Source organism: Phyllobates terribilis, unplaced genomic scaffold (genome assembly GCF_046119375.1).
Source record: "Phyllobates terribilis strain yellow unplaced genomic scaffold, ASM4611937v1 Scaffold_11__3_contigs__length_659146591, whole genome shotgun sequence".
Taxonomy (NCBI): domain Eukaryota; kingdom Metazoa; phylum Chordata; class Amphibia; order Anura; family Dendrobatidae; genus Phyllobates; species Phyllobates terribilis.
In genome coordinates, this window is record NW_027362771.1 from 348,214,105 (window position 1) to 348,227,772 (window position 13,668).

At 41.3% G+C, this 13,668-nt stretch overlaps 1 protein-coding gene across 1 annotated transcript in view; it reads right to left on the reverse strand.

Annotated features, from left to right (window-relative positions):
- LOC141167269 (uncharacterized) overlaps positions 1 to 13,668 on the reverse strand; it is a 60,525-nt gene that overhangs the window by 45,184 nt on the left and 1,673 nt on the right. The window contains exons 2-9 of the mRNA XM_073654701.1: positions 13,359 to 13,468; positions 12,698 to 12,762; positions 12,390 to 12,535; positions 10,775 to 10,899; positions 8,274 to 8,326; positions 6,272 to 6,423; positions 4,836 to 4,939; positions 4,137 to 4,201 (exon numbers count right to left, since the gene is read on the reverse strand). Of these exons, the coding sequence (XP_073510802.1) occupies positions 4,137 to 4,201; positions 4,836 to 4,939; positions 6,272 to 6,423; positions 8,274 to 8,326; positions 10,775 to 10,899; positions 12,390 to 12,535; positions 12,698 to 12,762; positions 13,359 to 13,468 (820 nt within the window). The remainder of the gene's footprint in view (positions 1 to 4,136; positions 4,202 to 4,835; positions 4,940 to 6,271; positions 6,424 to 8,273; positions 8,327 to 10,774; positions 10,900 to 12,389; positions 12,536 to 12,697; positions 12,763 to 13,358; positions 13,469 to 13,668) is intronic.

The window sequence follows — 13,668 nt, forward strand, 5'->3', positions numbered from 1 at the left end:
GGAAATTCATGAAATAATTAAAAAAAAATTGACGTGGGGCTTCGCACTATACTTGTGTCCAGTCAGGTGCAGCAGCCAGGAACGGGCTGCCCCCAACCACCGGCTGCCTATTTGTACCTGGCCGGACACAACAATATAGAGAAGACCTTTTTTTTTTAATTATTTCATGAAATAATTAAAAAAAAATTGAGGTGGGGCTTCGCACTATATTTGGGTCCAGCCAGGTACAGCAGGCAGGACCGGGCTGCCCCCAACCAACAGCTGCCTATTTGTACCTGGCCGGACACAACAATGTAGGGAAGCCCTTTTTTTCTTAATTATTTGATGAAATAATTTAAAGAAAATTGACGTGGGGCTTCGCCCTGTTTTTGTGTCCAGCCAGGTACGACTAGGCAGCTGGGGGCTGGAATCCGCAGCGCAGGGAGAACCAAGCTTTCTGGGCCACCCCCGCTGCAAATTGCAGTCCGCAGCCACCCCGGAAAATGGCGCGTTCATAGAAGCGCCATCTTCTGGCGCTGTACCCAACTCATCCGGGGCCCTGGTGCGGAGGCTCACTGGGTAATAAAGGGGTTAGGGCCATCTTGGCATTATCAGCTGGCCCTAAGCCCGAAATTCATGGGGTCACGCCAATATTAGACATGACCACCATGAATTTCTAGTAAAGTATTTAAAAAAAACACAACACCCAGAATAAAGTCCTTTAATTGAAATAAACACACAATTCTTTATTGTTCTAAATTAAACCATACTTACCCTCACGCCCATTCCAGCTGAAGCCAACGATCTCCTGAAATAAAAGAAAAATAATAAACCAACATCATCCTTACCTTTCCATGGTTCCCATGACAGCTTCAGCTCTGCTACATCGAGATGACAGGCTGTACCGCAGCAGAACGCTGCCATCCAGCCTGTCATCCCGAAGACACTGAGAAGCGCAGGCTTGCTTGCGCTCCACAGTGTCTCTCTGTGAGGGCATCTAGATGAGCCAAGTTAATGTCCAATGAACTCGGCTCACCTCATGCACGTCACTGACAGCGTGGGGAAATTCTCCTGCACTCAGCGCTTCAGCGTGGGAGAATTCTCACGCTGAAGCGCTGAGTGCAGGAGAATTTTCCCACGCTGTCAGTGACGTGCATGAGGTGAACTGAGTTCATTGGACATGAGCTCACCTCATGCACGTCACTGACAGCGTGGTAGAATTCTCCTGCACTCAGCGCTTCAGCGTGAGAATTTTCCCACGCTGTCAGTGACGTGCATGAGGTGTGCCGAGTTCATTGGACATGAACTCGGCTCATCTGGATGCCGTCACAGAGAGACGCTGAGGAGCGCAAGCAAGCCTGCGCTTCTCAGTGTCTGCGGGATGACAGGCTGGATGGCAGCTTTCTGCTGTGGTCCAGCCTGTCATCTCGATGTAGCAGAGCTGAAGCTGTCGTGGGAACCATGGAAAGGTAAGGATTATGTTGCTTTATTATTTTTCTTTTATTGCAGGGGATCGTTGGCTTCAGCTGGAATGGGCGTGATTGTAAGTATGGTTTAATTTAGAACAATAAAGAATTGTGTGTTTATTTCAATTAAAGGACTTTATTCTGGGTGTTTGTGTTTTTTTTTAACTTTGACTACGGGGTTAGTAATGGGGGTGTCTTATAGATGCCTCTCCATTACTAACCTGGGCTTGATGTCAGCTGGCATTATAAGCTGACATCAACCCCAGCCCTATTACCCCACTGCCACCGCTACAGGGCAGTGGGAAGAGCGAGGCTGAGTGCCAGAATTGGCGCATCCTATGGATGCGCCATTTCTGGGGCGGCTGACGGCTGGTGTTTCTAGCCTGGGAGGGGGCCAATATTCATGGCACCCTTCCTGGGCTATTAATATCAGCCCCCAGCTGTCTGCCTAGCCTTTGCTAGCTAATAAAATAGGGGGGACCCCACGTCATTTTTTTGGGGGGTCCCCCATTTTAATAGCTAGTAAAGGCTAGGTATTCAGCTGGGGGCTGATATTAGTAGCCTGGGAAGCTCCGTGGGTATTACCCCCTTCCCAGGCTTCAAACATCTGCCCCAGCCGTCTGCTTAACCTCTGCTAGAGCCTAAAATTAAGGGGAACCCCACGCCAATTTTTTTTTAAATAAATCCTTTATTTTAACACTAAATGACAAGTACAGTAATCAACACTATCACTGTACTTATTATATATGTGACTGACATGTTTCTATCTATCTAATCTATGTGTGATGCTCTATTCCTTCCATTCTAAATTGTCGGGTACCGCTGCTGAATTGCCGGCCGGCTTTTTTAAAGAGACAGTGCATGAAGAAAACACTATTATTTTTTTAAATAAATCCTTTACACTAAATGACAAGTACAGTAAGCAACACTGTCACTGTACTTCATATATATGTGACTGACATGTTTCTATCTATCTAATCTATGTGTGAAGCTCTATTCTTTCGGTTCTAAATTGTCGGGTACCGGTGTACGCCGCTGCTGAATTGCCGGCTTTTCATGTTTCACTGTGATCACAGTTCCCATCGATTTGGACAATCACTCTAATGCCACAACCACCATGGCTGTGGCATTACAGTGAGTGGCAGACAATCCCTGCATGATTGGTGCTCTAAATAGCTCCAGACATGCAGGACACGCTTTTGGTGCACGAACAGTTATCGAACATAACCTCGAACAGCCGAATTTTTTGCAAATCGTTCGGGTTCGTCGAACAACTCGAACACCGCCCAAAACAGCTCGAATTTGAGATTGGCGAACAGTTCTAGTCGAACACCGCTCATCTCTACTCTTGAAGCTCATCAAGAGAATGCCAAGAGTGTGCAAAGCAGTCATCAAAGCTAAAGGTGGCTACTTTGAAGAACCTAGAATATAAGACATATTTTCAGTTGTTTCATACTTTTTTGTTAAGTATATAATTCCACATGTGTTAATTCATAGTTTTGATGCCTTCAGTGTGAATGTACTATTTTCATAGTCATGAAAATACAGAAAAATCTATAAATGAGAAGGTGTGTCCAAACTTTTGGTCTGTACTGTATATCTATGCACATATTTACCCCTCAGCCAAGTGACTGACCGGCGCCTGAGCACAAGATCCCGGCAGCACTATGACTACATAGTACAACTGCGCCATCTGTAAAAAGTGAAGCGCGCAGGCGTGGGATTTGACCATCGCAACTGCACATCAGAGGGCACTTTAACATGCAGGGGAAGTGGGAAATATAATAATTAACACAGGAGGTGGGAATTCCTTGCAGCCCCGGGATGGGAATACATCAGAAACTTGTAGGAATAAAAAGTAATTTCACACCAAAAAGACCTCGACTATGGGGCATACAGGTATGTATAGATGTACATTTCTATCACCTGTATAGCCATATTAGAGGTCAGATAAGTGCCTCTAATAAGGGGGTGACAGATTACCTTTAATATTGAGCAGAATTAATTTCAGCCCCTCAGGAAAATTAATCTCCCACCCCTGCTCTGTTATGTTTAGTTCTGTTCATAAGGGAAAAATTTGCGTGGCGCACAGTGCTATCTCTGGCGTGGGGTGGTGAGGCCCACGCCTTCTAAACTGCCCGGGGCCCTGGCTACCCTTAATCCACCCCGGTTAACAGGTTAACAATTGCTTTCTTTAGTCTTCCATCCAAGTGGATGTTTTAATTTGAGACATGTATTTCTTCTTCCTGTATAAGATTGTATCTATTAACACCTACTTGGACGAAACAAAAGTTAAGTCTTTAGGTGCCAATACTTTGAGTGCTAATATCTCCGCAACGGAGAGGTGAAATAAAAAAATAAACAAAAACGTTTTGCTCCACTTTGTAGCCACTATTACATCTTGAGTCCAGTTCAACATCAAAAAATTTATGAGAAGTCTTCTTTAATGAAAAACTACCCCTCTGGCACAAGGTTATTTCTTAGGACAGATGAGAGGTGGAACCGCTAAAGATGTTGATATAAAATTACTTATTACCCTTCTAGACCCTCAATAAAATTCATAATTGTAGCTCCTGCATTTATACTAATGTAATGTACTGATCACTAAGTCTCTATGGCGAGAAATCTAAAATGCATTTATAAGTCTGTTCATTAATATTTTGTACAACTATTGCAATAGGAAGGTCAAACCTGAAAGTCACTGATGGTGGATCTTGTAAACTGTTACCATAGAACTTTCTTAATTCTGGTGTTAGCTGAAAATAAATAAAGTAGAAATATTATAAGCAGCCGTTATTACAGCTTTGGTCATCATATATTGTAATCAAATAGTATAATTATGGCAGCCATGGGCCACGTGAGTTTAGTTGTACATGCATAATGCAGATTAATGTTTATTTTTAACTACAAGAAGACAATTTGCAGTATTGCAGTTTCTTTCAGGTGAATTATGTTCAATAGGAACAAAATGAGCTGTAAACTAAGTAAAATTGGCAGTGCATACCTACACAAAACACATACATTTTTTGCAGGGTACGTTACACATGCATTTCTGCTATCGACCTTCCTTAGCAGAAAAATCAATGCAGATATTATTGCAACAATGGTGCAGGTAAGCCGCCCTAACATCTACAGCGTAAATTGCCATGCTGCGGATTTCAAATATGCAGCTCTGGTCAATTTGCGCTGTAAATATATTTTGCAGCTTGTTTATGCTAGTACTGTAAAACTTGGTGAATATTCCATCCCCAAAATCTAGATGTAAAATCTGCAATGTTTTCCCTGTACGGGAAAATACCTGGGAAACCTCAGAAATGGCATGAATAATTACATGATGTGTTTTTTTAATCCTAATCATAAACTATATATACTGTGATATACTATACGTACCAAGTCCAGCATTGTTTTTTGGAGTTCAGTGGCATTAGAAGATGAAGCATTAGACAAATCTGAGGTATAGTCCTGCATGAATGTGGATTTCACTTGAACGCCAACTACAAGTATAATACAAACAATACAACGACATTATACAATTCTTGACTCTAAAGCTACATTCCCACAATGAGCTTTAGGTGTATTTTTGAAGCTGCATATTCTTGCTGTGTCAAAAACACAGCGTCTTACAGTTCCAGCAAAGTGGATGGGATTTATAGAAATCTCATGCCCACTGTGCGTAAACTGACCTGCGGTTAGTGTTTCAAATCCGCAGCACGTCAATTTCTCTTGCTGGTTCACTGAGTTTTCTGTGAAGATTTTTCCCATAGACATGTATTACATGCAGAAAATCAGCAGGTAAAAAACGCCCATGCATTTTTAGTGTGTTTCCGCAGTGGAAATGCATCAAAAATGCGTGAAATCTGCACCTAAGTATAGCAATAAAATATTGTCAAAGACAAGTATCGAAAACAAAGCAGCTTGCGTAACATACCAAAAAATAACAAAAAACGAGATATAAACGCATGTTAACAAAAAAATGAACACACAAAAAGGCAATGAAAACGTGCAAGTAACCTCATTTAAAAAATAAGTGCAGAAATTCGGCAGCGTCAAAACTCAATAAAAGTTCATTGTGGGAAGGTAGCCTAATAGAAACCTATATCCAATAAAAAAAGGCATTATCTTTAAAGCAAAGTAACATAAATATAAGTATTTGTTAGCCTTGTCTGTTGGCTGTTCTACATTCATTTATAGGGGTTATTCAGGACTTTATTATTTTTGTGTATGGGGCTAAGAAGTAACAGGCAGGTACTACATCGCCTCCTGAAGAAGAAGGCGAAACGTAGGTTGGGGCGTTTTCTGCTGATGGGTGTATATGATCTAAGTATGTTTGGTTATTTTCAATACCTGTATATATAGGACTTGGTAGATTGTACCACTGACTTGTTATAGTTGCCCTTTTAGCACAGCTTTTATGGCACATCTCCTACGTTACTATGGCTTTTTCCACATTTTGGTATTGTAGCCTGTTACTTTTAGCATTATATGGAGGGAGATTGTATCTTGTTACATTCATTACACTTTTGCTCATGTAATAATACTTTTGTTCAACCCATCAGTTGATTTGTTATTTAATGATACCTTGTTTTTTTGATATTTACATGTATTCATGTTTTAATAATTTGGGAATAAAATTTGCATTTCATTGGAAATGTTTAGCTCCATTCATTAAAACTGGGGTGGCACTCGGTTTTATTTTTGTTTAGCGGTACTGTAGTCGCCTGTTCTGCATGGGGTTGAGCTCTGCCGCTTCAGCCGGAGATTCCTTCATTACAAATCTAAGTGATATTTGGATGCTCGCTGGTTGGTTATATTCTTCCTTGTATTACCTTTAGGATCCAGTAGGAAGAGATCCAGATTGAGGTTCCTGTTCGTGAATGTTCCCACATTAGCTTCCGTCTGGGTGATCACAGTGGTATTGTTTATAGCATCACTTTGAAAATACAGATCAACGGAGGCCATACCACTCAGAGGGTCATTCCTGCAAATTATATATATCAAAGATAGATAGGTATGAGTGACAGTGTTAATAGTAGAATAATAGAAAACATAAAAACCACTGGATAATGAAAATATAATTCTGTATAGGTTCTGTCACTCGGGCTAATTATGTGCAGTTGCTTTTATGCATTTACAGTATTCAGTGTTTTTGTCACCAGCATCATTATTACAGGACTGGATAGTCATGGCACTAGGTGAAACACACTATGGGTTATGGATAATATGAATGATATTGTGGCGCCCAGCTGCGCTTGGTACCACAGACCCTAGAAGTGTGCATTAATGGAATCCTCCACAAGAGGCCCCCATAAACATTCACACATCTCCACCTTCCACCTCAGACCAGCAGAGGGAGCCCGTTAGGGATATAAATAGGGAAGGTGGAGCCAGGCAGTTCAGTCTAGCCAGAACAGAGTTCCTGCTCACAGTCAGAGAGGGACAGAGTTCTCAGTTCGGTTTTTGCAGAAGTCTGTCTGCAGAGGTAAGCCCAGTCTAGACTCAGTTGTAGCTCAGATCTAGACTCAGTTGTAGCTCAGAATAGTGAGCTTAAGGTGTTCCGGCGCCATAAGATCGGTGAAGAGCGGCAAGCTGTCGTTAGTGTGAGTAGCCTAGTGAGGGCCCGAGCGTGGCCGAAGGCGAGTGGAAAGTGAGTAGCAGTGGGGGCAGAGGAGCTTACCCAGCTCACCCTGAAACATATACCGGACACCGGGTCCGAGCTTACCGGGATCTCTATGACCCAGTAAGGCATAGCCGGAATCCCTGGAGAACTACAGGTCCCAGGTTCACCAGAGAGCTGATACGCAACAGAGCCAGGAGACACATAGGCCCGTAAGCTAGGAGCGTGCACTCCAAGAGAAGGCCCACCCACAACGTCAGCCGGTGCAGGACAGAGATAAAGTTAGGCCTAGCTCCAGGCAGGTCAGAAACTTATTACGCAGAGGCAAGAAACAGGAGGCCCTACACCCGCTCATTGGGGAGGACCCTGATATGCACCCTTCACCCTACAGTGCTCCGGGATGTGCCTGAATTACCACCAGTAAAAGGTACTGAAGTGACTACCGTGTCCATCCCCGTTCTTGTTCTGACCCGGCTGGGTCTCGCCTGTTCTGCATCCCCTTCTCCGTACGCTGCCTTGAGGCCTAGCTCCACCTGTGGGGAGCTATACCATCGAGCTGCCTTATCACCGGCCTCAGTGGACTGCTGCAGCGCTGGTGCTTCTCACCAGATACCACAGGTGGCGTCACGAACTTTCATAAAATTAACAAACAATCTCCTTTTTAAAGCTGACCCCAGGGTACGGGCCCGGGAGCCGACCAATGCGACATTCCCAAAGGCCAGGCAAAGGCCCGGTACTGAGTCATCCCGATCCCCTGGGCTAGTCAATATCATATGATTCTTCAATCCATATTCTCATAGTCCACATGTCTGAGTCCAGTGACCCTGAAATAGGCAAATATGACAAGCAATAACGGACCCTGCATCTATTGTGCCGCAGAGAGGGGGCAACTACAAGCCACTCTGTGTTGGTCAATGTATTTAGTTATATGGCCGCTACAGTAATTCTATTATGAAGCAGAAAACTTCTAGTTGCACTAACTGTAATGAAGATTTGGATGGCGTGAATATGAATTCCCTATCATACGTTTCATGGCAGTTGTGTGGTCTGCCTCATAAACTCATATGCCACTTTTCCTGGACATGATCAGATATGTACCGCTTGTGACTATGCACTCCACATAGCAAAAATGTGTATAGAATCAGATAAAGAGGGAATTATTTCAGAACAGCATCATTACTCTAAAAACAATATCTGGAAAAATGGCTACTTACGTGAAGCTTGTTACTACTGGTTCTACCAGCAGGTCACCAAATATATCTTTAAACTAGAAATAAAAAATTAAAAAACAAGATTGAATGAACACTTAAACAATTGAATTAGGCCCATGATGTTTGCTATTGGGGGGATAGAAGAGGGAAGTCCCTTAGGCTATGTTCACACCTATCTGAGGTTAAAAAATCCCGGAGAAATGAATTTGGCTAATTGCTGTGGAGCTAATCTGCCATTTGATCCACTGACCTGTCACTTACTATTTTTGCAGCATATATTCACAACTTGCACAGTTTGAAGAGCAAATTTTCCATTGAAATTCATGGGGGGTGCATGGTAAGTGGATTTTACATAGATTTCGGTGCAGAATACGCATCAAAATCTATCTGAAAACATTATGTTAACATGCCCTTAGGCTGGATTCACACCACTGTATTGTTGCTGGAATCTGCAGAAATCACCCCACATATAAACTGACGTGTCTATAGACTTTAATGGACAAATGTATACCAGAAGGTGGCACAATTTTATCTACATAAAGGTGCATCTCACTAAATTAGAATATCATCAAAAAGTTAATTTATTTCAGTTCTTCAATACAAAAAGTGAAACTCATATATTATATAGAGTCATTACAAACAGAGTGATCTATTTCAAGTGTTTATTTCTGTTAATGTTGATGATTATGGCTTACAGCCAATGAAAACACAAAAGTCATTATCTCAGTAAATTACAATAATTAACAAACGACACCTGCAAAGGCTTCCTAAGCGTTTGAAAAGGTCCCTTAGTCTGTTTCAGAAGGTTCCACAATCATGGGGAAGACTGCTGACTTGACAGATGTCCAGAAGGCAGTCATTGACACACTCCACAAGTTTCCAGAGTTCCAATTTTCATTTGGAAATCAAGGTCCCAGAGTCTGGAGGAAGAGTGGAGAGGCACACAGTCCAAGCTGCTTGAGGTCTAGTGTGAAGTTTCCACAATCAGTGATGGTTTGGGGAGCCATGTCATCTGCTGGTGTAGGTCAACTGTGTTTTATCAAGACCAAAGTCAGCGCAGCCGTCTACCAGGAAATTTTAGAGCACTTCATGCTTCCCTCTGCCGACAAGCTTTTTGGAGATGGAAATTTCATTCTCCAGCAGGACTTGGCACTTGTCCACACTGCCAAAAGTACCAATACCTAGTTTCAAAACAACAGTATCACTGTGCTTCATTGGCCAGCAAACTTGCCTGACCTTAACCCCATAGAGAATCTATGGGACATTGTCAAGAGGAAGATGAGACACCAGACCCAACAATGCAGACTAGCTGAAGCTGGTATCAAAGCAACCTGGGCTTCCATAACACCTCAGCAGTGCCACAGGCTGATTGCCTCCATGCCATGCCACATTGATGCAGTAATTGATGCAAAAGGAGCCCCGACCAAGTATTGAGTGCATTTACTGAACATACATTTCAGGAAGCCAACATTTTGGATTTTAAAAACATTTTTCAAGCTGTTATTATAAAGTATTCTAATTTAGTGAGATAATGACTTTTTTGTTTTCTATGGCTGTAAGTCATAATCATCAACATTAACAGAAATAAACACTTGAAATAGATCACTCTGTCTGTAATGACTCTATATAATATATGAGTTTCACTTTTTGTATTGAAGAACTGAAATAAATTAACTTTTTGATGATATTCTAATTTAGGGAGATGTACCTGTATAGTAGCTATTTTCTAATCTGTAGCAGAGATGGAGGAATGGGGCTCAGTATGCTCCTTTTTTATTACTCATGTAAATATACTTGTTACATATTCATGTATAATATTATTTAAGCAAAAGTATTATACCTCCACTTTATCTCTTTTAGAGGAACATGTTTTTTTGAACCAAAGCTGTTCATCATTAAAAATTCAAAATTATTTATTCCTTTAGAAAAGTGCATCTGATCCCTAATAGTTAGACACATCTATTCTGCACATTTATCGTTCAAACATTGAACATTAAAGGGAATCTGTCAGCGGGTTTTTGCTATGTAATCTGAAAACAGTCGGAGATAGAGGCTGAAACACAAATTTCAGCGTTGTTTCACTTATTAGGCTGTGTTCTGCTGTTTACTTACAATGAAGGTATTATCACCAGGAGATTATCACTGCCCGGACTACAGCTCACAGGACTGCTAGACTGACCATGCCCTCCTCTGATAAGCAGCTCACTGTCAATAGACAATACACATAGCCTGGTAGGGGCAGGGTTAACTTTCTGAGCTTTGCTGCATGCTCTGTGTCACAATTGCTGCACTCAGTAAACTAAGAGATATATCGTTGGAATCAGGGTCTCTTTTCCTACATTATGGTGCTCTCAGATGAGGTCGTAAAAACCCTGGTGACAGATATCCCTTTAAGTAGACAAAATATCTGTAAACCTAAATTTTTCTTGATTCTAATAATGCTATTGTTCTACAGAACAACGGATGAGAATTTAACATTTCTGCAACATATTAGAAAAACTTACAGAATCTTCAATTGCTTTACTGTATTGTTGAAAGGCAGCACTGGATTTCGTTGATAGGTCAAGCGACTGAGGTATGAGTAGTATTCTTAGAGGAGGGCTGATGGTGTTAAATGTGGGTGATTTTTCTATAAAAGAGTACATCAAATACAGTTTATATATTTTATGCAACATTACATATAAGACATGCTACAAATTTTATAAACAACTTGAAGAAAAAATTGAAAATGATTGAGAGTATATATTCAAATGCTTGTCCAAGATACTGATACATTGAAGACATATCTGTAGTGTAGATCATCAATATTAAATCATCAGAGCCCCTGTGCCCCCACTGATCAACTATTTGCAGCTCGGACGTACACAGTGTACAGAGCAGAACACTACAGCTCCGCACACTGTTTAGTGGCCATTCTCAAGTACTGCAGCTCAGCTCCTTTTAAAGTGAATAGGGGCTGAGCTGTAGTACCGAGGATGGTCACTAGGCAGTTTCTAGAGCCACGTGCTGTTACAGAGCTCATGCAAATAGTCGTATAAGGCTATGTGCACACGATGCAGAAATGCTCAGGATTTTTTCCTGAGCGTTTCTGCATCTCTCTGGCAGGAAAAAACGCATGCGGATTGTACATGCGGTTTCCTGCCAGGGACATGCGGAAATGAAGCGGTCTTCACTTTCATTTCCGCATGCGGGTTGACAAGCGCTTTCCAAGCGATTTTAGCATCACTTGGAAAGTGCTTGTCAACTTTACACTATATAAATCCATGCAACCGGCATGGATTTATATAGTGTGTGAATGTCAAAAAATAAAAAATAAATCTATGCTTTACCCTCTGATGGCCCCCGGTGTCCTGCTTCATCGGTCCCGGCTGCCGGCAGTGAAGACTTTAGGACCTTCCGACGTCAGCGTCACGTGACCCGGTCACATGACTCTGACGTCAGCGAAGGTCCTTCATTCAACCGCGAAGTGCCCGGGAAGCCAGCAGGACGCAGCGCGGGCCGTCAGAAGGTGAGAATATATATTATTTTTTATTTTATTCTTTTTTTTTAAATGGTACCTGGGTCTGGATGAGAGTCCTCTCATCCACACCCGGGTACCATCCGCACATTAGACCGCATGAAAAGCGCATCAACATATACAGTGATGCGGATTCCATGCGGTCTAATGCAAGTCAATGGCGGCAAAAGAGCAGCGTTTCCGCAAAATTAATTGACATGCTGCGGATTTTTGACCGCAGCGTTTACGCACAGCACATGCGGATTTCAATTGGGGAACATTGCTGCCCTTCTACCATGCGTTTTTCATGCGTTTCCGCGGCGTTTACGCAACTGCAAAAAAGCTCCGAATTCTCGCTACATTGCTTGCCATAAACCTTTTATAATGCACTATATAATTACAGTTTATAAAAAGCCATATATTTATAGGCAGAGTGATTAAGAGCATAATTATATAGCATTAGCTAAAATACAGATATAAAGTGCAGGTACATAATTATAGAAATAGACCACTCTTTTGTGGCACATATCTTGGAGTGCTACCTTCAGTTGTTGCTGCTTACAGTTCATAAAGATCTATAAAAGTTATCAGGATTGGCAATTGGCTGATAAAAATCATTTTACCCTGAATGGTAAGTGTACTAGGTACAATGGTGAATTCGGCATTCTTCCTGTTTGATGTAAAGTTACTGAGAGCTGCATCCACATCAAAGAATAGAGGAGTGATGATAGGAAATACTGCACTATAAAGAGTCCATCCACTGATGTTCCTGAAACGTAGATATAAAACAGGGTCCTTAAAGCCGTGCAAATGGTGCGAGTGGAGTATCTCTAATAAATGTTTCTGATTAATATGAATTTTTATGACTTAATTTGTCTATAACGTTGATGACACTCAGTCCTTGAAATATGCAATGCCTGACATTACTTACGTGACGGTGACAGATGAATTTTCTGCTGTTGTAATATTTGGCAGCAAGAATAAGGTTTTATTGACCTGGAAAGTAAAAATAAAATGCAAAATAAGTAAAAAGTCCTCACCGGGATTGAATTCAATGAATAATTCACTAAGCAAAATTGTGATGAGTCCAATCTCTGCTATTAAAGGTCTGTCAGAAGGATTTTGCCCCCTAAAATGTCATCACCGGCGGCAGTCTCTAAAAGGATTGATGTGTCATTTACTAAAAATGAAGCTAAACGCCTGATTGTGCCATATGCTGATTAAGGCAATCCAATCAAGACTTTGAAGATGCTGCAGTTTAAAGACAAGTTGTTCACATTGTATCCCTGCCAATATGCTTGATGCCTCTTTTTAAGGATAGAGAATGTGATCAAAAGTACTATCCTCAGGAACATCAATTACACCACAAAGAGCAAAAATACTGGGTTGACAGCATGAATGGTCCCTATAGTATGTCTACCTACTTGGTTGATTAGATGTAATTCACACATGTTGTAAGTAGAAAGTAGTAAAAAAACTTCTGATAGGTTCCCTTTTAACAAGGTCAGATATTTTGCATTATTACTCACAATTATCGTTATCAGTTGCGTTAATATAGGTGATTTAAACTTATACCAAGAAGCTCAACATACCCAATTGTTTGCCTTAGCTTTCAGACTATTTTGGGATGATAAATCATATGGCATCTTAATGAGGAAACTGATTGAAACATCGAGTGGAGCTAGGTTACTCAAGTTAACGCCTGAAAAACAAAAAAATAATTATTGTAAAGATAGAAATTGTATTACTTTTCCTTTGTTTTCCCTTGACAAGGTCAGGTTAGAAAATTGGGATCAGATTAGAAAGTAATGGCCTACAATGCTACAATGTTAAAATAAAAATAGGATATAGACCAGACTTTAAACGTATATACACCTTGCTAAAGTATACAGTTAGGTCCAG